Here is a 25591-nt window from a genome sequence, read left to right as displayed (position 1 = left end):
CTTCTAAGGCACCATTTACACCGCACCTAATCACCATCAATCTTCAATCATCGTTTCATCTAAAATCCACAATGTTGTTACTGAAACCACGCCCCTAACTCGTTGCTATTGGAAGATTTCAAAGGCAGGTGCAAAATTTTACGTTAGGAATACAAACATTTAAAATTTTAAGGGAACGGACTTATAAATTTCCTAGGGCGAAAACATATTGAATTTTTTTTAAGAAAATAGGAAATTTTGTTAAATTTGAGCTCTCACATTTGAAGAAAAGGGGATAATATAACTACAAGTCCACAAGGAAGCGACTTAGCACAAGTATCCGCGATACCTCCACTCATTTTCTAGGCTAATGAAAACATCCGCCATCATCATTTTCAGACAAAACCTTCTATATCCCCTGTTGCTCTTACTAAGCACAATCTGGCAAATATCGGAATATATATATATATATTCATGTTACTTGAATTCGAGTGTAAATATCATATCTCGATGTCCAGGCATCTTACTGAAAGGTCAAACATCGAGTATTTCAAGATATATGAAGACTCCAAGTGCATCTCTTCTGCAATATTATTCGAACCAAGTTCCTATTTTCGAGTGGGAGCTCAAAGAATGAAAACAATTCAGCACAAAATAGACATCTAGGATGTATGTTCCAAAATATAGCAATAAGAGAGGACATAAAAAGAGGCCAAAGAATAACAAAAGTATTTCCATTAAAGAAAAACAAAGTTCAGAATTTTCACAACTAGAAAACTTATATGTGTTGTTCGTTGCTCCCTCTCTCCCTCTCTTGGAGCAGTTACACCCCAAATAGACTAACAGAAGGCATCATACGAATTCTGAAACCTCCGGGACAAGAAAAAGAAATTAGCGTAACCCGGGATACAAAACAGAAACAACAAAAGGATCCCTAAGGTCTTGCATAAGCACAGGTACTTTCATACAACTCGATACCCTTCGGTCAAAGACTATCCAAAATTTGAAGCTACTATTACATCGGTCTCTACACTTGGAATGGGCTTCGATGAAAAACAAAATTTGTCGAGTTTAGTTTCGGTTATACATCTTGGTTCCCGGAACTGATTCTCTATATCTAAAAAAAGTCATCAGGCCATCATCAAAACACAGAGTAGTTTCTACTGAAAAAAAGAGGTTTAAATACTTGGAACTTGGGAAGTTAGAGATGGATAAGCACACTGTTCAATCAGAATCTTTGGAAGAACCCGTCCATGAGTCGACCCCATTGGATAAAGTTGAAGAACTACCTTGCCGGTGGTTCTCGTCGTTACCCATGGTTCGAGGTCTTCTTGGTCTTGGTCGAATATTGGTACCCATAGGAAAGGGCTCCTACAAAAAAAGGAGTTAAATGCTCAAAACATCCTTCACTATTACAGATATAAGAAAAGGTATACCGCACAAGTCAAATAAACAATGAGTTTCGGAAAACAAGAACGAAAAGAAAAATCACATTGAGCTTATTCATGGTGTCAAGACTCAAGATAAACCTACCTGATCACCAGCATTTGGACCATTAGAATGGAAGAGAATAGGGCGGCAACGTTTATCTTCATTCATCAAGCTTGAATTCTGAAAATGAGTAATAAGAGCAGCCTTTCCCTGGATCCTAGCATACGCAATAGATGCAACCTTTTCACTGTTGAACTTCTCCCATTTCTTGCCGTTGAATGCCTGAAAAGGTGTATTGGTTTAACCCGAAAATAAAACTGGACGAGACACATGGAAATGTGACAATACTTGCACAGATAAGAGATATTAGTGTGATTATCAAACCTTATAGAAGGGAATGATCTGTTGTGGATCGATCATGTTGATGAAAGCATAGCCTACATTGCATTTATTCTGCAAAAGTTATTTGTAACATTTACAGCTAATAATAAATTCAACTACAAGTAAATGTAGCACAACCAAGTATGTATCAGGGTGTTGAGGTTGGGAAATGCCCGATTGACTAATTTACTTACCTTGAAGTCAATTGGCAAGTAAATAAAATCGTAAGTTCCTCGACAGTGCTCATCAATGGCTGCCAGAAGCATCTTTGAGGTATACCTGCAAAAATTACCATTTGAGTGGATAATCAATTTGAAATCTGAAGTATGATCACTTCCATAACAACAAATCAATGATTTTAGTATTCACCACCCTCTGCTAACTCACTTCAACATATTACTAGAAATGGAAAAACCAATTGAACCAAAGAAATATGTCAAGTAGTCAAATAGAAAAAAAAAATTCAAAATTGATGGCCCGTCATTAATTACTCCATTTAGGAGCAATGATGAGAATTTAAAGGCAAACAGCTGATAATCATCACAGACTATCTGCAACTTTTTTATCATCCATCGTGCAATTTTCCTTGAGCATAAGAAAGTGTAAATAGATACAATATCTTGCAATAAAACTATTGTAATAGGAAAAAGAACAACTCAAGACATTAGACATAAAGAATAAAATGATAGTGATTTGCAAGAGGAGCAGTTCACATACTTGTTGGGTATGTTTTTAATCATAAGGGTTGTTCTGCTATCTTCCCCGCGTATGATATGGTTAATATCAAGTTCATATTGTTTCTTATCAGTGTTGCTAGAATTTGATTCATTTCTACGGTGCGAAAGGCTTCTAACACGATCATTAGGAGAATCAACAGATGCTGGCATTGAAATCATAGGGTTCCTGCCAGGGAATAGGTTTCCTATCTGCTGAGAAGAGTGTACCCCACCATTTTTCGTCAAATCCATACAATTTCCACCAGCATGAGAAAAAATGTTGTGAAAAGCAAATTCCAAGGGGTGTGATAGCGAATTACTGGGAAAGCGCATGCTTCCAAGAGACCCCAGGTGAAAACCTGAAGCTTCAGGAGACTCCCCGGCATAGGGGTGCCGCCTGTCCCAGAAAGCAGAATTAACTGGTGGCGCAGAGCCAGTGTGGTGGTGGACAGGTGACCCTACATTCAACGTTACAGGAGTCCTAGGAAATGCAGTGATATGTTGAAGGCGGTTAGCATGAATGCTATTGACAAATGATGGCGAATTTGGCCAAACCATAGCACTTGGCAGATCTTGCTGGCGCAAGTTGGAACTGTTCAACGAGTAATGATTTCCATTAAGTGGCAAGCTTCCATTTCCAGGTGACCCAAAAACTAGAGAGATTTTAGTAGTAACAAAGTTAGCAAAGGCAACCCAAGATACTGAAGTTCAAAACATAAGAAGCATAACTGAATTCAAGAAGAAAGAAGAATTACATCTACCTCAAAAAAATAACATAATAAATTATGAGCTTTATAAATATATTAACATACTGACTTACGAAACTCATATGAATCTACAAAGGAGTGCAACAAAGATGCAGGAAAACATTTTTAATTAATATTGAATACCATAATCAGCTGAGCTTACCTCCTGCATTTGGTTGCATCAGTTGGCCATTTGATGGTGGTCCCCTAATGTGCCTATTATCAAGTCCTTCAGCCATCATGGGACTGGCACTGCTAGCCATGTCTGTTATGGTGCTATAGGAGTTGAATGAAATACCATTGACTAAGCTATCATGACACTCAGGTAAGGAATGGGGATGGAAACTTGGTACACCTTGGTTATCAAACTTCACTTCATCTAGAGAGTGGTCAGGCTCCAGAAAGCTTATTTGTTTTCCTATAGGCACCGCTCTTGCTGGAGAGGCTAAGTTAATCGGAACACTCGAACTTCGAGGGGGTTCAACAAATGTACTCACAGGTACAACCACCTGGGTAGACCCATTATCCATGCAGCCAGATGCAGTTATTCCTAGAGAAACTGTCAGAATGAATCAGAAAGTAGGAACCATTAGGCAATAGAAAATTTTGCTTTGAAACAACAGTTTATGATGAATTCATAAGATTACAGATATTAAAGGCAGAGCATACCACCGTTGCCTGATAATAACTCATCAAAAGTGTTTTTGCATAGATTAGGTTCATCTTGCTCTGACTCGGGCTGTTGCATAAAGCTGCAAAAGGAACTTTGAATTACTATTTTATAGAGGTCATAGAAAACAGTACTTTTTTCATTTAAAAATATAAAGAATAAGGAAATGAATACAACTTATATAACAAAATGCAAATAAGGTATCTAGAAAATGATCAAGCATGATCTACCAAATTCATATTGAAGTACGGAAGTAGTAAAGCATAGAACGAAAATTTAATAAATAAATAAATAAAAACAAATTCCCTCTTTCAGGAGCCAGGATAATGGGAAAGGGGGGAAACTCTTCAAAAAGAAAGTGAAGGAAAAAGAACCAGTTTATGATATTACCGTCTAACTCCCCATGGACGGCTTGGTTCAAGTTTGATCTGCTTCCCGGCAATATCACTCCTATTCAGAGCATGGAAAGCAGCTTCTGTAGCTCTAACATCATAAAACTCTATGAATTTATGGTCATGCTTGTGTGCAATTTCACGAATCTGCCACACAAATTAACTGCATGACTTATACATTATCATCAAAAAATAAGTAACATTTGAAGCTAAAAGAAGTTGAATGAATTCTTTACTTTTTTTATTTCTCCAAAAGCACAAAATATTTGTTGAAGTTCATCAGTTGAAACAGAAGAATCAAGGTTGAAAACCACCAGCGTCCCTTGGTTAACATCTTTTTCATATTGATTTTCCTGAGGTCAAAAGAGTTTGAAAAATAAAAGATAAAGCAGCAACATGTCACATGAAGATTCACCAACAAATTGGACAAAACAAGGTTGTAAGTTGAACCACCAGTGAGGGTAACGGCAATAAAAGTAGGCAATAACCATCCAGAACAAATTCGTTGAAGCCAAACCTTTGGAATTGAATAATGTATATCCAGTTTCCTAAGCTTCAATGATTTATTTTGCAGAGCTCTCATTGCATTTTGAGCTGCCCTTATATCATAATAAGAAACCATAACAAACCCACGATGCTTGCAGGCAGTATAGAGAGTTCGGATATCTCCATATTGCTGACAGAAGAAAACAGGTTGGTCAATCAACTTACTTGAACATGTACCCTTTAAAACGAGAATTGATGGATTTTCAAGCATATGGATTTTAAAACAGTGTAACAGATTGAAAGGAACACGAACCTCAAAGAGAGCCTTTAACTCCGAGTCTTCGGTATTGCTATTAATGTTCCTAACAAAAAGTGTCCTAGAAGGATGTTCACTTACAATGAAGCCATTTGAATTCCCCTGACCGTTCAATACTCTAACAAGATCTGAATTCCTTGGAACCATGGATACTCGATCATCTAACTCCATTCCTCCACCACTGCTGAATAGATCAAAGTCTTCTAGTTCGTCTCCTTTACTGGCATGAGTTTTAAGTCCCAAGTCACCAATCACCCCAGAGAAGAGATCATCTTCATCAGGAAGGAGATTCCCAATAGTCTGTGCCTCAACTTCTTCCATATGTTTGAAAGGTTCTTCCTCATGGTGTGAAGCAACTGAATTGGCATGTTGACAAGGTAGATCATTCCCCAATAATCTCACTGCATAAAGAGAAAAGCAAAGAAAATAACAGAAAAAATTATAATTTATTCAAATAACAGAGAAAAAGTGCAAACATAAAATTCAAAAATAAGTTGCCACATTAGTAGAGACACCCATCTACATGACACAAGGTTGATGCAAGTAGATAAAAATACTTACAATTTCTCTTAAATATTTCAGAGAATGAACTTGAAAACAGACTACTTTCATGCTGGATCACATTTCCATTGGTGCTGTTTCTATTCAAGTTCACTGCTGGTTCAGTATACAAATTTGGTATTGATTTTGGATCGTGATTCACAGAATTCCATGAATGCGCCTCGGACAAATTGGTAATTCCCTTCCAACCAATGTTTACCCTATCTTCTTGATCTCTTGCCAAATTTGATGGGGGTAATTCCATATGCTCGGCAGACAGTTTTTCCAACGGGGATGAACTAACGACCTTGTCTGCAAAGGCCAGAAGTTTTTTCACACAGGAAACAAAACCATGCACAAGGTTTCTTTTAACAGAACAGTACAAAAAAGTTTTCATTTAAAACATTCAAGATTTAGGAATTATTTCCGAAGTTTTACATATGACACCAGCAAAAATTCCACAAAATATGAAACATATTTGCTAAAAAGAATAAGAAAAATAAGTAAACTTACTAAATTAATCGCGTTAACATGATGAAGGGACAAACCCCATGTTCCAAGAAAATCTCTCTAGAGGGTCAATTAAGACAATAAATACAGCATTTGAAAAGGGAAAAATCTAAGACTGACACCAAGTTTTGGCTCTTAATTACACCAAGTATATCAAGTGATTTTGGAAATAATATATTTGAGCTATTCACTCGATCATGAAGGTTAGTAACAATTCTTAAATACATTCTAAATGGCATTCCTAAGTCAGGGCCCATATCTTGTCACAGTAACCAAGAGAAAGAACTGGTCATCTATTAAGTTTAACTATAACAAAAGTTATAAGTTATGCTTTTCTGATCTGAGCCTGCTAACAAGAAATAGACAGCCAGTTGGACCCGTCAATGCATTTAAAATAAACCGATTAGCTGCAGAAAGTATGAGCAGTTCAACTGTCCATAGCACTGTTCTCACCTTGATAATCAGACATGGTATTCGGTTTCCAGAATCCAACTTGTCTCTGCCCAACAGAAGTAAATGTTAAAGCAACATAAAATGAATTACTGTTTTCTGCAACAGTGACTAGAAAATGGTCACAATTCAAAATGAGCACATACAGGAACCCTACCATATCATCTAGAACAAGAAATGAAGACCCAACTAATAAACTCAAAATATAAAGCAAATTATAAAATTGGTTGTATGATTGTTCCCTGGAATACCTCAGCAGGGAAACGAGTGTCTTCTAAAAAGTGGGATGATGCCACTTCATTCCTTTGATCCATGACCTCAAATGGCATTCTTCGGCTTCAACACCACAAATCTGAAGAACTGAAAACTAAAAGCCCAACATTCGCAGGTCGCTGTTCCGCCCGACTTAATGCCCCTACTTGGAAAGCATTCAACAAAAAACAATTCCTGGTCAATTAATTTGCATGTTTTAAAAAAATAAAGATAAACATTATATTCAAAAGAAGTGAAGACCAGATATAAAGCTGAATACTTTCTTAAAAAATTGACAACTTCAAAGCATTTCTTAAAGAAACATAGGAGGGAGTTTTTTTTACTTCGTAAGAATTCAAATAAGTTGATACAATATGTACCATCAGATATTAGTTCACTTACCAACCAACGACAATTTAAAAAAAGCGTAAATCCTAAATTATGAATTTATGAACACAGGAATGAGGGGGGAAATTAAATTTAACGGTGAATAAAAAACATGCATGATGCTGAATAAAGGTGAATTTTCCCATTAAAAAATAAAATTCCTCATATTCAAATTATAGTCTTCTCTTTCCTACGACATCTTTTAAGCAGTTTAAGTAAAACAAATGATTTATTCAGCTTCAACCATAAAAAAGAAGAAAATTCTACGAAATCGCAGATCAGATAAAGGAATTCAATCACGAAAAATGCATAAATTCTGAAACTAACCTACAAAATTGAGATTAAAAAAAGCTTCTGACCTCAATGAAACAGAAACCAAGCCTTACCTTTTGAACCAAAACTCTTGAAAATTCTGCGAACCGTTTCATGAACTGACACCCGGATTGAAAGCAACACGCAATTTAATATTAAAAAAGAGCAATTCCGAGAAGGAAAAAAATTCAAGGCATAAAAGAAGAAGATAAAGCAAGGGATCTAATCATGTTTTTTCCTGCATTGCAAGCCATTACTCGCCACACGAGAGAGAATTTTTTTTTATAATTATTTTTGTCTCTGTTTTCTTTTACAAAACCATAATTACATTATCATTTGATATCAATTTTTGAAAAATAAAAATGAAATTTAATTCTCTCTCACTCTTTCGGCAGCTCGATACCGAGAGGCAAAAGAAATTGCAAAATTCCGACGATCAAACAAAGCGAAATTCCGGCGAGATGTGGATTCTCGCCGGTCGCTCACCGATGAGTTTCTTTTAGGAAGAGAAAACAATTGAACAGATAAAAATAATTAGATTTTGGATTTTAGATAGAATGATAAAATAAAATAAAATTAACGGAGGAAAAAAAAGAGTTGGATTTGAGAATAAATAAATATGCAAATTACACTATAGATCACTTAACTATACATAAATAATCATTTCTGGACATTGAACTTTCAAAAAATACAAAATGATCATTACATTGATTTATCTATTATAAAATAATCACTGTAATATTGTAATAAAAGTAAATATTTGATAAATTTAATGATCATAGTATAAAATTTTGATATTAATGATCATTTATAAATAAAAATTAATGATTATTCTATAAAAGATTGATAAATTTAATGATAATTTTGTAACTTTTTAAAGCTTAATGACTAAAATTATTATTTGATCATAGTTTAATAATTTCTGATGTATTTTATCCTAATTAATAAATGAAATAAAAAACAAAACATAAAAAGGATATTTATATTTTATATTTATTTTATTTTTATTTCTGGATAAAGAAAAATAAGATCCGTCCCTTCAAACAGAACTGCAAATTTTAGTAGTTAATAACGGCGTTAGGGCTCTATCGTTTACGCTTCTCCTCCGCCCATTTTTTTTTATATTAATTACCGCTATTCAATTTATTTATAAATTATTCCTCAAAAATTTATTTATTAATTAATTCAAATTAAAAATTATATATGTTTATTATAAAATAAATTTTTAAAGTTATTTTATTTTACACTTAAAAAAATCATCAACTACTAATTTTTCCCATTTTTATCTGTTATTGTAATATATATATATATATATATATATATATTTATTTATTGTTAAGGTGATTATAAAGTAGTATCTGTTTTAAATACTCTTAATAATTTAATAATAAACATTCAATAACCTTTGTAGTCATTGGTGCTCGAACCCATGATCTTTAGAAATAACAACGATTCCTTTAATCACTGAGGTAAGTTGGTTCGTGCTTGTAGTATATCTCTCTTTTTTTTTCAGGTTAATTCATTATTATATATATATATATTTATATTAATATTGATGAAATTTATTCTTTACTGTTAATCAGTTATTTTATTTAAATTTTTATATAATTTCATTGAGATTCATATTTTTTTTATATTTTTATCTATTCAATAAAATTAAGTATTATTATTTATTTAATAATTTTAAAACTACTTTTAATATACAAACAAAATGTTTAAGTTAATAATAAATTTTAGAAAATCAAATAATGGTGGGCGATTACCATTTGAAGATGCCGGCTGAGCAACGTCGGGTTTTTAGCCGGCGCCGTGTTAGTTTCGTAAGCTTAGCTGGACGCCGCGTATGAGATTTACGTCATTGTCTAAAATTTCCACGTGGCAGTCAATTATCAGTACGTCAAACTCTCATCTCAAGATTTTATTTATTTTTCTCATAAACTCATTTTCTATAAATATTAATGTTTAATTTATTGATTATAATTAATCTGAATAGAATTATGTTATAAGGACATTTCTATAAATGCAAATAAAGAAAATATTGTTCTCCTTATAATTAATGTAGATCTAAAAATACTCGAAGGTGAAAGTGTTCATATTGAAATTTAAACTTTTTTAGTTATTTACTTATTTTATTGATAATGTTCATCATTCGATTTTATTTGTATCCATTCATTCAAAAAAAATTGTTATCAATATATGTGTGCCCACAATAAAAAATATTTCTGAATCCACCACTGTTTATAATTCAGAGAGATATCTTATAAATACAACTGCTCGAATTCAAAATTTATTAAAAAACAACATTCGTTTTACCACCGAAATTACTTAATAAGTTTTAATTATCCAAACTTAAAAGAACCGAACCAAAACCTTAATGATAAAAGGATATCAAATATGAAGCGTAATTTACAACCACAAAAATAAAATATACCTAAATTAGGCGGAATAATACGATCCATGTGATAATGGATCAAATCATCAGCCTAAGCCATTATCTTTCCCAACATGCTCTTGTCTGTTCTTTTTCTTTCTCAATATTGGTAATTTATCTAATCACGGTTACAACGGTGGATTATTTTATATAAATTCACAATTATTATGTAGTTTATAAACAATTAAATGAAAACTTAATTAGCATATTTGTATCCAATGACAAATGTATGATTTTATACCGAATACGAACTTACAAAAATTTTAAGGGTAAACTTTTAAAATTTTCAAAAAAATGATTACCCTCGGCCGTCTTCCCTAGGTCCATCCCTTTTAGTATCCAATTTTTAAACCCGGGTCAATTCTTTCTACACCCTTTTAATAAATAAAAATTCAATAATATATATTATAAATATTTTCATTCTTTTAAAAATAAGCAGTGTTCTCTCTTGAGATTATGGGATGAACAACTACGTCTGCATAGTGTGTTGTCAATAGTTAAAAAAATTATAAACAATTACTACATTATAATCACCTCAGACTATTAAAAAAATTAAAATTAACATTAAAATATTTAAGAAAACTCAATTAACATTAGTTAGTTATTATAATCAGAATGCTAAGATATTTGAATTGGATTCACTCAAAAACTCGAGTAATTTGAACTCGGCTTAATAACTAACAATCTGGTAGTACAAATAATCACCAAGTAATTTAACCCATATAAATTTGAAGAGAAAATAGATTGTATTACAAATTGAATTACCATTCATCATGGTTTTGCATATTTTTGTAAGTTTATAGTGTGTAACAGACTTGTGAGCCATGTCCAATATTTGCAGATCGGGTTAGTTATCCAAAATCTAGAATCAGAGATCAGGGATATGCACAATACCTTCGATAGCCTTGTCATCTTTTCTGGGTACTTTCTTCCGCTTCCTTTCACATTGGGGTTCTTTCGCTTTAAGCTCATCGCGGAAAGACCTCAAAGACGCAGCTAAATGTTCATTTCTATGAGCTGAAAATTGAAGAGAGTAGATTTTATGTTTCTAAGGATCTGATCAGATACGAATTGGCTACTTCTAATCTGTCAATACGAGATGGACCTCGACGAGGCAGCTAAATGTTCATTTCTATGAGCAGAAAATGGGAGAGAATAGATTTTATGTTTCAATGGATTTGAAAAAAGAATACAAATCGATATGAAACGGACCACAAAGAAGTAGCTAAACGTTCATTTCTATGAGCAGAACAATTGAAAGATTTTATGTTTCTATGGATCTGAACATATACAAATTGGCTACTTCTAAGTTCTAACCTGTCGATACGAGACGGGCATCGACGAGGCAGCTAAATGTTCATTTCTATAAGCTGAAAATGGAAGAGAATAGATTTTATGTTTCAATGAATCTAAACAAATATGAACTGCCTACTTCTAGTCTGTCGATATGAAATGGACCTCAACATATTGATATGAATCAGCTACTTCTAAGTTCTAACCTATTGATATGAAAAATGGACATGGACGAGGCAACTAAATGTTCATTTCTATGAGCTGAAATTGATGTAAATAGGTTTTATATTTCTATAGATTGGAAGAAATACGAATCTGCTACTGTAAAGCATTGATATGAAAGAAGCATGGTCTCTCTCTCTCTCTCTCGAAATAAATCAGTACATCGAAGATGAGAATGGTTGTCAGTTGTCACTAACTCAAAATAAAAGCACAAGAGAATAAATAAATCAAGAAAATTATTTGAGATTAATGACACACTCACCAGAAACTATAACATCCGCCATGGTTACGGATTTACGACCAGCATGGTGTGCAAATAGCTCAAGGTCTTTTGCCAGCTGACCTGCAACTCAAACAGCCGAACAATTCATTGACTTGAGAGAACTTTTTAGTAATAATGTCGAACAAAACAAAGGATGATACAACCAACTGCAAATTTCTCTCCTTTCCCAATTGAAAATCGTTTATTATTTGTAGTTATGTTCCCACCAGGTATACTGAGAATACTAAATATACAACCATATTCAAAATAACTTGAAATTGTACAATAATATAACCAACAGCCTTAATGCTCGAGCACTAATGGGCATCAAGTTCCAGTGGTGTCCAATGGTGCTCTATATCATAAGCCATCGGAAGCTAATGGTCCTCGAGCACCGGGTGATATTTTTGGTTTCATGGCAACCAAGATTGTCACACAACGAAAGTATACCCAAGGCCCTCGCAAATGTAGAAACAACTTTTACATTGTTAATACCAAGTTCATAGATATTGCAAATTGACAAAAAATCCAAATAATTTATTCCTTCAACTACACCATTAAATCCAATAAAACAGCGATTATATAGAAACCAAATATAGTGAATTCGAGCATTGAGATGTTTTCATAGAAATAAGAAAGTAGAAATAACATAAAAGGAAAACGGATGCATAAAAATGGAAAACTGAAATAGATATAACAGAATGTTGCGTATTTTACCGATGTATTTGAAGGCCAAATCGGCAATGCAAGCCACTATCGGTTGAGAAATCTCCATACCGTTTCTCTTAGCTGCTTCAATTAGTTGAAGATTTGAAAATTCAATTTAGTCCATTACGGAAATTCTTTAATGTTTTTTTAAGAAAAAGAAGCCAGAAAATAGAATCGTTATAGGGTGAAAAATGGACCTTCGTATTCGGCGATGGAGATGGCAGAGAGACGAAAGCGATCTCTCAAGAGATCGGAAACCGAATCGTCATCTTCCTCTTCATCTTTCTCAAAATCGCTCCTATCTTCATCGATTTCCATTTTCTGATCTGAGCCTGCTAACTATTCCACAGGTCGCAGTTCCGCCCGACTTAATGCGCCTATCTCGGAAAGCATTCAACAAAAAACAATTCCCAGTCAATTAACTTGTATTTTTAATAAAACAAAGATAAACATTATATTCAAAAGAAGTGAAGATCAGAATAACCAACGACCATTTAAAAAATTCATAAATCCTAAATTATGAATTTATGAACACAGGAAAGAAGGGGGGAAACTAAATTTAACGGTGAATAAAAAAACATACATGATGCTGGATAAGGTGAATTTCCCATTAAAAAATCAATTTCCCCATATTCACATTCTAGATTTCTTACTTTCTTTTTTTCTTTCCCACGACATTTTTTAAGCAGTTTAAGTAAAGCAAATTATTTATTCAGCTTCAACCATAAAAAAGAAGAAATTTCTACATAATCGCAGATCAGATCAAGGAATTCAATCACGAAAAATCCTTAAATTCTGAAACTAACCTACAAAATTGAGATTAAAAGCTTTTGACCTCAATGAAACAGAAACCAAGACTTACCTTTTGAACCAAAACTATTGAAAATTCCGCGAACCGTTTCATGAACTGACACCCGGGTTGAAAGCAACACGCAATTTAATCTTAAAAAAGAGCAATTCCGATAAGGAAAAAAATTTCAAAGCATAAAAGAAGATAGAGCAAGGGATTTAATCATGTTTTTTCCGCCTCACAGATTTGGGCCTTATTCATACTCCTACATCTTGAGCTCCATCATGGGCTGTCTCTAGGTATGGATGTACACGGGATTCAACCCGACGAGTTTCAGTCTGATTTAATTATTTTGGGTTTAGTTTTTTTTTAATAGATACGATTGAGCTTTTAGATTATGAATTTAGGTTAGATTAGATTGAATCAGATTCAAGTTTAAGGTGAAAATTACTTAATTTGATTCAGATATTTATAATAATACTCTCTCTATAATATTTTTTTTTCAATTTGATCCAAATTTTATCAAATAAAATTAAGATATATATATATATATATATATTTGTGTTGAGTCAAATTATATCAAACATGAGTTTTATTTTAAAAGATAGGTTGGATGAAATCACCATAAGTACTAATCAGATCTAATTTTTGATGAAAGATGTATTTTTATAAAGTCAGGTCAAATTAATCAAAAACTCGATCTAATCCTACTAATGTTTATCTAAGTCTAGGTAAGCTACCCATTGCTAAAAACCTAATAAAAGAAAATAAAAGGAACTGTCTATCTGCAAAGAGGCCCAGCAAGAAACCATTCTTCATGGCCAATAGTTTAGATTAATTCATAGTAACGCCGCCGGTACAGTAAAAAAATATTAGATCTCTACACTCTGTTTGGTCGCCGGCAAAATGCCTTCATCTTATAGTTGAATTTATCGGTCACAATTCCGCAAGAAACGTGCATTTTCGTTGTGACATGCATAGTTATTTTTGCTGTTTTTTTGTTTGTCATTGAAGGTGTTATCGCGAAGGTTACGGCAATGGAAATTGATGATCCGAATTCAAACATTTCCGACCTGATAAGCCCCAAGCTCTCAATCAATGGTCAGTTTTTAATGTTTCTTTGTCGAATTTTAACTTCAACAATTGTATCAACGATAGTAATTTGATGGGGAGATTGTAAGTTCTATCTGATTTTTTTTCTTATCGTGTTTATTTTGGCTCCCGTGTTCAGTTTTGCAGCTTCTGAAGTCTTCTCAGATGCAACATGGATTACGACATGGAGACTATACTCGTTACAGGTAAATTCACTTCGAAAAAAATAGAAAAATATTGAAATGTTTTTGTATTTGGATATTGTTAATATTTAAATGAATAATGTTGGGGCTGCAGGAAGTATTGCACTGCTCGTTTGAGGAGGTTATATAAATCATTGAAATTCACATATGACCGCGGTAAATACACCCGAAAAGCCATTACCGAGTCCACGGTCATTGAAGTGAGGTCTGCCTTGTTAATTTTGCAGAAATCTGAATATTTTTACAATTCGAACGTTGCTTTTATCGTTATTATTTTCTCTCTTTTTCGCTTTTAGCAATGCCTGTTTATTTGTGTTTGTGCACACATGTTTAGAGGTACTTATTGCCTTATTGGTGTCATATTACTTGTGAAGTGATTAGTTACAGTGTGTTTTAGAGTTCCTTGCAATTGACTTTGTTTAAATTATTTACTCTAGAAGCTTTTTATATCGGTTGAGGATTGGCTGTACTGTGCAATATGTATTCAAGTTACGTGGCTTTCCAAGTTGACTGTTTTACTTTGATTTGATTTAAAATAGGTATCTTCACATGTGATTCTGTATACGGCAGAGAGAGCTTGGAGCCATGCCATGGAGAAAAGACAGCTTCCAGATGGTCCTAATGCACGCCAGCGTATCTACTTAATTGGTAGATTACACAAGGCAGTAAAATGGGCTGATCTGTTTACACATTTGTGTTCTGTCAAGGGAGATTTCAGAACAATTTTAGAAGCTGAGGTTTATTTCAATTTGATTGTTTATTTGAATTTCTACAGTCTCCGACTTGCTTTTTTTGGCCTTCAGGAAGACAAAATAAAGCATATATAGTCGTGTGCTTGCATTATTTCTTTTCAATCTTTTATTTATTTCTTCCGGTGTTTTGGGTTAAGCATGTGTCTCTTGAGTGGCGAAAGGCGTATTTCTTTTCAAGCTTTTTTTCAATCTGCACGTTCAAGGAATATTTACGGCAGCTTCCAACGTTGTTTGATTCTACATAAGTGTCTGTAATGCATGCCCCTTCACGAATCACTACTAATCCTGGAGATTTTGTAAGCATTTGTAAAATAAATTGTACAACACTGTGTTCCAGACTGATTAAATGAATTCACATTCCAGAACAGGAGCCATCCATGCATTCCACGTTTTGTGGAAAATTATGGTGGCAAAGGGCACCAAAAAAGTTGAGGTGACTGACCAATTGATTCGATTGAATTTGGTATTGTTTTCAAACTTTCATTTCCAGTGTCTGATGATGATTTAGCATACACTCTAGGCCATTGCAGGTAGTGCTGAAAATGTAAAAGATGACCTAAATGGTCTTGATAAGACTGTTAGTGCTGTACTAGGACAACAGACAATTGAGCGCAACCAGTTGTTGGTTAGCATTGCAAAGAGCAAACTTACTAGGTGTCGTGATGATAAAAATGAGGAAGTCACCAAGCCTGAGGAGTTGGTTCGCTTATATGATCTTTTATTACAGGTGACCTAGAGAGTATCTGTTTTTGGAATGCCTTCACATAGGGAGAAGAAACTTGTACTAATTATTACTTTGCTTAATGATGCTATATTGGGCAGAATACTGCCGATCTATCTGATTTAGTTAGTTCTGGAAGAGATAGAAAACCTGAAGAACTGACATTTGCTGAAGAGTGTCAAGTTAAAAGTCTGGCCTTCCGAGCTGAAAGGTTAATTTCTGTGAGCTCCATGATGTCTTCCTCTTTATTGGATTGCACATTTTATGCTTAAATATCTGCATCAATCAATTCTTCGATAACATCCTACTTTCTCTGATATCTTTCTTTATTTGAAGGATGTTTCTTATCTAATATCTCGCACTTGAATGATGAAATTGAGTCTACTTATGAAGTGACACATTGTTTTAAAAGATTAATTGTCGGTGTCTTACAACAGGAAGTTGCCTTGCGAAATTGATATATGGACCTCTGTAATTCTTTGCAGGTGCTTCTACTTGGCAAGGTCGTATAGTTTAGCTGGAAAGATATCCGAAGCATATGCACTATACTGCCGTGCTCGCTCTCTTGCTGAGAATTCCCTACATAAGTTTCAAACTCACAGTAAAACCGGTCAGGTGTCTATATTTATATAGGGGTTTGCTTTCCCCACTATTTTCGGTATATTTTTCTGCTTTAACTGCTGGATGCATATACTAATCGGTATCTTCACATTATTTACAGGTGATGATCAAAGAGTTGAAGACTTTATATGATGAATGCAGATCTTACAGTTGTATCGAGCATGCAACCGGATTGAGGCGGTGAAGGCTCCAGAGAATCTTTCAAAGAAGATATCTACTATATCATTAAGCGGAACTGACAAGAAGGTATGAGGTATCATTTATATACCATAGTTTCATATATTCCTTCATCGACTGATACATATTTCGATAAAACCTTGCATGTGCATTGGAGAGAGAGACACGTCTCTTGATCCCAATTTCGCTACGTTGTTGTGATGTGTTGCTTTGGAGTGGTTCAGGTGGAAAAATACCTGCTGGAGAAAATCTCTCTGAGTCTGCAGTTAGCGAGTCGAATGTGAAAGCAGTTCCGCGTATAGAACCCTTCCCGCCAGCTTTCCAGTCGATACCTCGTAATCCGATCGTTTTAGATTTGGCCGATAGTTGTATCGATTTTCCATCTATCGAAAACAGGATGAAGAAAGACAAGAAGGGGTTCATAAGTAGGCTTTGGGGTTGAGACACTATCCGTTTATTTGATCTGCTTTTGACTTCACAATTCAACTGCAAAACTTTGGTATTTATATCTACATGACATGAGATGGTGGTTGATAGTAAAAAAAAAATTCGAAAAATTTATAGTAATTTATTTGACTCTGCGTATTTGGATATTGCTTTTTTGAATAATAAAATAATCATATGATTTTAAAAATGCAATAAGTTGATCCATTATTGCAAATTTTGAATTATCCGAAAATTAAAAAATAAATCGGATATATGAATTTTCTGGATTACCTTTCTTGCACACCCCTAGTGGTCCGTATGATAGAGTCGCAGTTAGGGGCCATATTGTGCACCTAATTGAAAGTTGGGCCAATTTATACAAAATATTGGAGGCCAAATTGCATATTAAAGCCAAAATCAAGGGCCAAAATGTACGATAACCCATTTCATTATCATATTCTAGAAAAAGGGGAAAGAAATCTTATAAAAGCACAAGGAAGAAGACACGAACAAGAAGGATAGTAAAGTTGTACAAGAAATCATAAATAAAAAATCTGATATTTTTTCAGAAAGGAAATCTTGATATTTCCAAAAATGAAGAAAATTGAGAGGTCCTAATTCTTGCAAGTTTGTCTTCCAATAACTCTTTTATAACAAAATCCAGGTTTGAATAAAGTATAATATTCAAACACTCTTTTATTAAGTAAAATTAAAACTAAAAAATTTAGAATAATAATGGTTAAACTATGCAAATGATCCCTTGACTATATGATACTATTTTGTTGAGTCCCCCAAATATTAAAAGTTACAAAATGGACTCAACAAAACAGTATTTCATAGGACCATTTGTGTACTTTACCCACTAATAATTAGTTATCTAAATTTAACATAAAAGATGATTTCTAATAAAAAAACATAAAAGATAATTTTTATTTAAAACATATAAATATTTTTAATGCATTATTAAAATGCAAATTTAAAAAAATTGACCTAAAAATGGTGTGTCAAAAATCTAATAATGATAACAGAAAGTCTAAGTGATTCTTTTAACATCCTTATACCCAAAATACATTAAAATGGATGAATCAAAACAAACCAAGAAAGGGCAAACTAGTCAGAGAGAACGAAAATATCTATGAACAAGAAAGGGCCAGAGATTTATATTGGACGTAGAGTAGAAAACTTAAAATGTCCAGCGGCTAGATCTTAACCGTCAAATTACAATTTTGGTCCTTTCATTATATTAAAATTTTGTTTTAACTTTATTGGTTCAATTTGTATAATGTTATTAGTTACTCTAAATGGGTAATACCACTAATTTCATTATTGAAGTGCTGTTGTGCTTTTTTTTTAATTTAATCCTTATACTTTTATTTGATGTTAAAATATACTTTAAGTCTTTGTATTTTATATTAAAAATTTGAGTTTAATTGTCAATAACGTTAAATTTTTTCTATTAAATTCAAGTTATTACAATGTCATATTTGGTTACGAAACTTTCAAGTTGGTATTTTTATATTTTAAAATATCATATCAATGAATTTAATGAAAACATTTTAATGGTATTAGCAATTAGAGTTGGTTTTTTGAATAAAAATAGGATTAATTTTCTATAAAAAAAATATGAGGACGACATTTCAAATGTATAAAGAACACATGGAATTGGAATATATTTACAAAATTTGATTCGGATTAATCAATCAATAGATCGAATGTTGGTGGTTAAACCCAAAAAATATTAAGAAACAATTACAAATTGAAGCATAGTAAAGGGACCATAGCATAGTTTAACCCTCTTGGGCCCATACATCCAAACAAGTGTAGCGAAGTCGATAGAAGAAGATAGATTGTTAATTTAAGCCACATTTATCCGCTTTATTTGCTCTTCGGCCGACCATTTCCAGTAGATTAAAAGAAAAAGGCGGAAAATTGGTCTCTTCTCTCTGCAATTTCTAAAAGAAAAGACCCCTTTTAGTATATTTCTTTCTCTTTTATCCATTTCAGCCTTTTTCTGTTCTTCTTCATCGCTTCTTTTAGGTGAGTTGTGGGACTTTTTCTTTTTTCTTGAGGTTTAATTTGGTGCTTTCTTTTTGGTTTCATGGCTTGTTTGATGTTTGGATTTTGTTTTAGTTTAGTTTTTTTTGTTTTGTTTAAAGACTCTGTTTCTTCTTGAAATCTAAATTAGGGTTTTGGTTTCATGGTTTGTTTGATGCTTTCTTTTGGTTTCATGGCTTGTTGGATGTTTGGATTTAATGGATTTTCTCGTTGTTTCTTGATTACTTTACTGTAAAAAGAAATTTGTTTTCTTGATTTCACTTGTTAGATTCTAGGGTATTTCGTTTTTTTTTATTTGGATTATTGCGCTCTAGTTTTCTAGCATGTATGCGTAATCAATTATCAATAGTTCTTTTGTAGTTAACTCTGTTGGAAGAAGTTTTACTGTATTAGTTTGGGGTAAATCTATTGGGTTTATGTTTTCCTTCATGAATTTATAAAACTTCCATTCGTTCCTCTCCTCTTGGAAGCAAAATTTACATGTAGATAAGATTTTGAGATTATATGGGAATTCATTTATGCAAGTCTTTGTTTTGTTGCAGATAGCTTAGTAGGAGAGATGGCTAAACTTTTGGCTCAGTCGGCTGTTGTTCCCGCTTTAGTCACCGGTCGAAGCCATGGTCCATCCAAACAATCTGGAAAATCGAAAAGGTCTGCTAAGATGATGTGTTGTTTAACAACACCTGGATTGACTATACGTAGTTTCTCTGGGTTGCGTGGTTCAACTTCTTCAGGTAATATGGTCAGAGTCGGCCAAGATTTCCATTCTAAGGTTGCAATTTCAATCTCTTCTCGACGTGGTAGAGGAAGCCGATGTGTACCTAAAGCCATGTTTGAGCGCTTCACTGAGAAGGCAATTAAAGTAATCATGCTTGCTCAAGAGGAAGCCAGACGACTTGGTCATAATTTTGTTGGTACCGAGCAAATTTTGCTGGGCCTTATTGGTGAAGGTACTGGCATTGCCGCAAAAGTTCTGAAATCCATGGGAATCAATCTTAAAGATGCGCGAGTTGAAGTCGAGAAGATAATTGGAAGGGGAAGTGGTTTTGTTGCTGTGGAGATTCCATTTACTCCTCGTGCCAAACGTGTTTTGGAACTCTCGTTGGAAGAAGCTCGCCAACTTGGTATATCTTTATAGATAGCTTTTCTGTTTCATTTTTAATTAGTTTACAACAGATTTTAAACTGTCATTTGGCTTTCATTTTGTTTTGCGTTGTTTATTCATAGAAGTTATTTGTATGCACTCCAGACTTGGAAAATTTGCTTTGATTAACTGGCAATTGTTATGTTATAAAATTTCAGGCCATAACTATATTGGATCCGAGCATCTTCTTCTTGGTTTGCTTCGTGAAGGTGAAGGTGTTGCAGCCCGTGTTCTTGAGAATTTAGGTGCTGACCCAAGTAACATCCGCACACAGGCAAGAAATGCCTTTATCTACTTGATCTTGTTTATATTTAGTTCAATTTTTTGTAATAATAAAACATAATTGGGGTTATCTTTTCTATTTGATTTACTAGGTTATTCGTATGGTTGGCGAGGGCAACGAAGTTAGTGTTGTTACAGGAGGATCAACTGGAAACACGAAAATGCCAACACTTGAGGAATATGGAACCAATTTAACCAAGTTAGCTGAAGAGGTAAGCGAATTTATCTGTTTGTTCTATCATTTGGGGATTTTTATGTGCTTGTTTCTAAACTGGTTTTCCCCGTTTTAGGGTAAATTGGATCCTGTTGTCGGAAGGCAGGATCAAATTGAACGTGTTGTCCAAATATTGGGTAGAAGGACCAAAAATAACCCATGTCTTATTGGAGAACCTGGTGTTGGAAAAACTGCTATTGCCGAAGGCCTTGCTCAACGAATTGCTAGTGGTGATGTTCCTGAGACAATTGAGGGCAAGAAGGTGCATTCATTGTCTTTCATCATTAAAAGCATTTTATTTTAGCAAAGGGATTAAATTTTTTTGAGTTTAAGCGTTTTCTATTTTACCACATTAATAGTCGTCAAAAGAAATAGTTGGTTAGTGGTGATTTTAGCATATAAAGTTTTAGAGGCTTTATCACTTTAATCAAATCTGAGATATCCTTAACTATAAGGTTTAGTCGAGAGCCAGTCAAAAGAATGAAATGGTTAATAGATTAAGATGGTATTGGGTTATCCTCTTAATTTTTTGAGGGTATGGATTAATAAACAATGTCATTAGAATTTCCATTTTAGAGATTCTTCTTCCTCCTTTCCCATGACTTCAGAGTTGCCAATTGTGTGCCGGTTTATTAATTATCTATTTCCAGTTAGATTGTCACATTTATGGTTGTTTTCTTATCAGGTTATAACTCTTGATATGGGTCTTCTTGTTGCTGGAACAAAATATCGTGGAGAGTTTGAGGAGAGATTGAAGAAGCTAATGGAGGAAATCAAGCAAAGTGATGAGATAATATTGTTTATCGATGAGGTTCACACTTTGATTGGAGCAGGAGCAGCCGAAGGTGCCATTGATGCAGCCAATATCTTGAAGCCTGCTCTTGCAAGAGGTGAATTGCAGGTGAATTTTGATCTTACAGTTGGGATTGTACGGTTGATTTTTAGAATTATGCTAGGCCCGACCACTGCTCTGATCTTTGGAATTTTCTATTAAGCTTTGATAAATGTTGAAATTTTAGTATTTGGCTAATGTAACAATTATGACAGTTCTTTACTCGATCTGAATCAATGTAGTGTATTGGAGCTACAACACTTGATGAATACCGAAAGCATATTGAGAAAGACCCAGCTTTGGAAAGACGTTTCCAGCCAGTAAAAGTCCCCGAACCATCTGTAGATGAAACTATACAGATTTTAAAAGGTTTGCGGGAGCGTTACGAGATTCACCACAAGCTGCGTTACACAGATGAGGCCCTAGTTGCTGCTGCACAGCTGTCATACCAATACATCAGGTGCATGGTCATCTTATTTTCATTGATTTTCTTTGTAATTGTTTAGTGACTAAAAATGGAACTGCCCTTTTTGTTCATCACTTTGGTTTCTGTATGATCAGTGACCGTTTTCTACCTGATAAAGCAATCGACTTGGTTGATGAAGCTGGATCTCGTGTTCGCCTTCGTCATGCGCAGGTGTGTTTGTATAACTATCTAGTCATGACTCTTATATTGCCTTCCTTTCTAAAGTTGATTTTGTGACATTGCCGTTGATACAGCTCCCCGAGGAAGCTAGAGAGCTTGATAAAGAGCTTCGGCAGATAACAAAGTCGAAGAACGAAGCAGTTCGTGGCCAAGACTTTGAGAAGGTACAAAAATTGTTCAGTTACATGGAGTTATTTTATGCTGTTTTTTATTTTATTTTGGGGGTGGGGGTGGGGTGGGGAGAGGGGGTTTGGATCAGTAGTCCATTCACCGGGTCCTATCTTATCAGTTTTTTCCAAACCCACTTTTATTCGGCTTTACCTGTATTATAACTCGTCCTTTTAAACAGGCTGGGGAATTACGTGATCGAGAAATTGAGCTCAGGGCTCAAATAACTGCAATCCAAGAGAAAGACAAGGAGATGAATAAAGCAGAGGCTGAGGCAGGGGAAGGAGGGCCTGTTGTTACTGAAGCGGACATTCAGCATATAGTCTCTTCGTGGACTGGTATTCCCGTTGAAAAAGTATCAACCGATGAATCTGACCGTCTACTTAAGATGGAAGAGACACTTCATAAACGAGTCATTGGTCAGGATGAAGCTGTCAAAGCCATTAGCCGTGCTATTCGACGTGCTCGTGTTGGTCTGAAGAACCCCAATCGTCCAATCGCCAGCTTTATCTTCTCTGGACCAACTGGTGTAGGAAAGTCTGAACTAGCAAAGGCTCTGGCTGCTTACTATTTTGGCTCTGAAGAAGCCATGATCCGACTCGATATGAGTGAGTTCATGGAAAGGCACACAGTTTCCAAGCTCATAGGTTCTCCCCCTGGGTATGTTGGCTATACTGAGGGTGGTCAGCTAACTGAGGCTGTCAGGAGGCGACCATACACCGTCGTACTTTTTGATGAGATTGAGAAAGCCCATCCTGATGTTTTCAACATGATGCTCCAGATACTCGAGGATGGAAGGTTGACCGATAGTAAAGGAAGAACTGTGGATTTCAAGAACACTCTTCTGATAATGACATCGAATGTTGGAAGCAGCGTGATTGAAAAGGGTGGACGGCGGATAGGATTTGATCTTGATTACGACGAGAAGGACAGCAGCTACAACAGAATAAAGAGCCTGGTGACAGAAGAACTGAAGCAATATTTCAGGCCGGAGTTCTTGAACAGATTAGATGAGATGATCGTTTTCAGGCAGCTGACCAAGTTGGAAGTGAAGGAGATTGGCGACATAATGCTCAAGGAAGTCTTTGACAGGCTTAAAAACAAAGAAATCGAGCTTCAAGTGACGGAAAGGTTTAGAGAGAGGGTGGTGGAGGAAGGATACAATCCGAGCTACGGAGCGAGGCCTTTGAGAAGAGCCATTATGAGACTTCTCGAGGATAGCATGGCTGAGAAGATGCTTGCGAAGGAAATCAAGGAAGGTGATTCGGTAATCGTGGATGTGGACTCGGACGGAAATGTCACAGTTCTCAATGGTAGCAGCGGGACTCCGGAGTCATTGGCAGAAGATCCGGTTCCAGTTGTGTAAAAATCAAATAGAAAACCTTTTTTTTCTGGATAATGTTGTTTGTACCCTTTTTTTCTTTTTGATTGAACTGCCTATAGACTATATGCTGTCTGTTTCACTGAAAAGCATTACTTGGCTATGGAATAGTGATGATGTACATGTAAACACTGAATTTGCATGTAAGCTTAAAGAGGATATGGTGGTGGTGTTTACGTAGTTTAATTCACAATAAATGTACGGTTAAACTTGTTTTCATGGAAATACATTCAAATTCTGATTCAGACCCCAAGAATCAATATTTTAGCTTCTTTGATGATATCAATTGTAACATCCTCAATACCGGGTTAGTGATCAAATTATAAAGTTTCAGAAATTGGTGATTAAAGTAGGATAATTGAATTGTAACATCCTCAATACCGGGTTAGTGATCAAATTATAAAGTTTCAGAAATTGGTGATTAAAGTAGGATAATTGAATAGTTCAATGACTTATTAAAAATATGATAAAGGTTATTCAGTAATTATTAAAGGAAATAAAGGGCAAATTGGTCATTTGATCAGAAAGATTTTTATCTTTCTTTTAGGGTTATAAAACACGTGGGAAATGAGAGAATTATCCAGAGTCTTCTTCTCCAGCTTCTTCTTCTTCCCGTAAGCCTCATTTGAAGGTGAGTTTAATTTCAGCTGTTTAATTCTTGGATTTATAAGTTGATTTTGATTATTGGTGTATTATATAAGCTTAAGGAAAGCTTATATAAGCTTTAAACATCAAGAATAGAGAATTAGAAAGGAAATGATATGAAGGGTGTAGAAATGAAATTTTGTTATAGAAAGGTTTTTGAAGTTCTAAAGATGGATTTGACTTGTCAAATGTATAATTAAGAAGCTAGAAGCAATAGAATTGAATTTGGAACATGTTGAAAATTTAGTGTAATTCTTAAATTTCATATGGAGAATAGGATTTTGATGTTAAAGAGGTGATTAATGAATAGGAATGAGTCTGAATATGAGTATGTAAGTTAAAAATAAGAAAGGGGATGATATATGAAGTATTAAGCTGAAAAGAGTGGATTTTCGGGCATAAAAGAGGATTCTGGGCAGAGTGCATCGATGCACATTCATAGTGCATCGATGCACATTCATAGTGCATCGATGCATCAAGGTTAAAACCCAGAAATTTCTTGAAGGTGTATCGATGCATTGGTAATGCATCGATGCACTCTTTTAAAATAGAAACATCGAATGCAATTAGTGCATCGATGCATAACGCATGCATCGATGCATCCCAATAATAATACAACATCGAATGCATTTTATGCACCGATGCATCAGTTGTGCATCGATGCATACCTTCATTAAAAGATGAAATTGGCTTTTCTCTGAGCCTAAGGAGTGATAGTTTCGAATATATCAATCAGTATACTGATAAGTATTAATGTATTATTATGTAGATATAGAATGAAAGCTTGTTCCGAAACAAACTAAGGATTAGGATTGATTCAAACAACGAGGCCCAGGTGAGTGCAATTTAAATTGTACTTATGTATCAAATAAACATTGGCTTGCGATGAGCCAGTGATGGAGTCACTATGGTAAGAAGGGACTCCTAAAAATGTTATTTGAATTGTGATTCTTATGTT

General features: G+C 34.4%; 3 protein-coding genes and 1 pseudogene across 9 annotated transcripts; 2 read left to right on the top strand and 2 right to left on the bottom strand.

The window, feature by feature from the left end:
* Positions 1-696: 696 nt before the first annotated feature.
* On the bottom strand, positions 697-13636 carry LOC120117253 (protein MEI2-like 1). 5 transcript variants are annotated; one of them, XM_039137539.1, is made up of 15 exons: positions 13348-13636; positions 6869-7034; positions 6621-6666; positions 5115-5518; positions 4833-4991; positions 4552-4668; positions 4314-4462; positions 3923-4005; positions 3417-3812; positions 2509-3160; positions 1986-2070; positions 1795-1863; positions 1513-1692; positions 1269-1350; positions 697-1090 (listed from the first exon to the last, which is right to left on the bottom strand). In XM_039137539.1, the coding sequence occupies exons 2-15, from the start codon at positions 6944-6946 to the stop codon at positions 972-974; spliced, it is 2619 nt and encodes an 872-aa protein (XP_038993470.1). In that variant the 5' UTR covers positions 6947-7034; positions 13348-13636; the 3' UTR covers positions 697-971. The 5 variants fall into 5 exon arrangements, with proteins under 5 accessions (XP_038993470.1, XP_038993471.1, XP_038993472.1 ...); XM_039137540.1 differs by having other exon boundaries at positions 6869-7035; positions 13343-13457; XM_039137541.1 differs by lacking the exon at positions 13348-13636 and adding an exon at positions 7643-8099 and having other exon boundaries at positions 6869-7032.
* On the bottom strand, positions 10727-13434 carry LOC120117254 (protein MHF1 homolog). 3 transcript variants are annotated; one of them, XM_039137544.1, is made up of 5 exons: positions 13347-13434; positions 12682-12861; positions 12494-12568; positions 11777-11857; positions 10727-11016 (listed from the first exon to the last, which is right to left on the bottom strand). In XM_039137544.1, the coding sequence occupies exons 2-5, from the start codon at positions 12800-12802 to the stop codon at positions 10868-10870; spliced, it is 426 nt and encodes a 141-aa protein (XP_038993475.1). In that variant the 5' UTR covers positions 12803-12861; positions 13347-13434; the 3' UTR covers positions 10727-10867. The 3 variants fall into 3 exon arrangements, with proteins under 3 accessions (XP_038993475.1, XP_038993476.1, XP_038993477.1); XM_039137545.1 differs by having other exon boundaries at positions 12494-12565; XM_039137546.1 differs by lacking the exon at positions 10727-11016 and adding an exon at positions 11295-11553.
* Positions 13637-14094: 458 nt separating the features above from the next.
* Positions 14095-17282, top strand: LOC120117124 (annotated as a pseudogene).
* Positions 17283-19129: 1847 nt separating this feature from the next.
* LOC120117249 (ATP-dependent Clp protease ATP-binding subunit ClpA homolog CD4B, chloroplastic) lies at positions 19130-24098 on the top strand. The gene is made up of 10 exons (XM_039137535.1): positions 19130-19303; positions 19864-20445; positions 20624-20739; positions 20840-20959; positions 21038-21223; positions 21647-21862; positions 22036-22253; positions 22355-22430; positions 22514-22603; positions 22789-24098. Exons 2-10 carry the CDS (start codon positions 19881-19883, stop codon positions 23971-23973), a joined length of 2772 nt encoding a protein of 923 aa, XP_038993466.1. The 5' UTR covers positions 19130-19303; positions 19864-19880; the 3' UTR covers positions 23974-24098.
* Positions 24099-25591: the final 1493 nt, after the last annotated feature.

The sequence above is a fragment of the Hibiscus syriacus genome, unplaced genomic scaffold, assembly GCF_006381635.1.
Source record: "Hibiscus syriacus cultivar Baekdansim isolate YM2019G1 unplaced genomic scaffold, ASM638163v2 tig00110319_pilon, whole genome shotgun sequence".
Lineage (NCBI taxonomy): Eukaryota > Viridiplantae > Streptophyta > Magnoliopsida > Malvales > Malvaceae > Hibiscus > Hibiscus syriacus.
The sequence above is the reverse complement of the archived record's forward strand: the minus strand, read 5'-3'. Positions and strand labels throughout refer to the sequence as shown.

What these genes read in the sequence shown, in the direction of transcription:
- LOC120117253 (XM_039137538.1), bottom strand. Translation starts at nt 5,922, where the DNA reads ATGGAATTACCCCCATCAAATTTGGCAAGAGATCAAGAAGATAGGGTA. An exon ending in TACATTATTCAATTCCAAAG is followed by an intron (nt 4,669 to 4,832) that starts GTTTGGCTTCAA and finishes TTTTGACCTCAG; the next exon opens with GAAAATCAATATGAAAAAGA. An exon ending in ATTAAAAACATACCCAACAA is followed by an intron (nt 2,071 to 2,508) that starts GTATGTGAACTG and finishes TAATTTTTGCAG; the next exon opens with GTATACCTCAAAGATGCTTC.
- LOC120117254 (XM_039137544.1), bottom strand. Translation starts at nt 12,802, where the DNA reads ATGGAAATCGATGAAGATAGGAGCGATTTTGAGAAAGATGAAGAGGAA. An exon ending in TTTGGCCTTCAAATACATCG is followed by an intron (nt 11,858 to 12,493) that starts GTAAAATACGCA and finishes TTTGAGTTGCAG; the next exon opens with GTCAGCTGGCAAAAGACCTT. An exon ending in GGCGGATGTTATAGTTTCTG is followed by an intron (nt 11,017 to 11,776) that starts GTGAGTGTGTCA and finishes TTCAATTTTCAG; the next exon opens with CTCATAGAAATGAACATTTA.
- LOC120117249 (XM_039137535.1), top strand. Translation starts at nt 19,881, where the DNA reads ATGGCTAAACTTTTGGCTCAGTCGGCTGTTGTTCCCGCTTTAGTCACC. An exon ending in CAAGTAACATCCGCACACAG is followed by an intron (nt 20,740 to 20,839) that starts GCAAGAAATGCC and finishes TTGATTTACTAG; the next exon opens with GTTATTCGTATGGTTGGCGA. An exon ending in TAACCAAGTTAGCTGAAGAG is followed by an intron (nt 20,960 to 21,037) that starts GTAAGCGAATTT and finishes TCCCCGTTTTAG; the next exon opens with GGTAAATTGGATCCTGTTGT.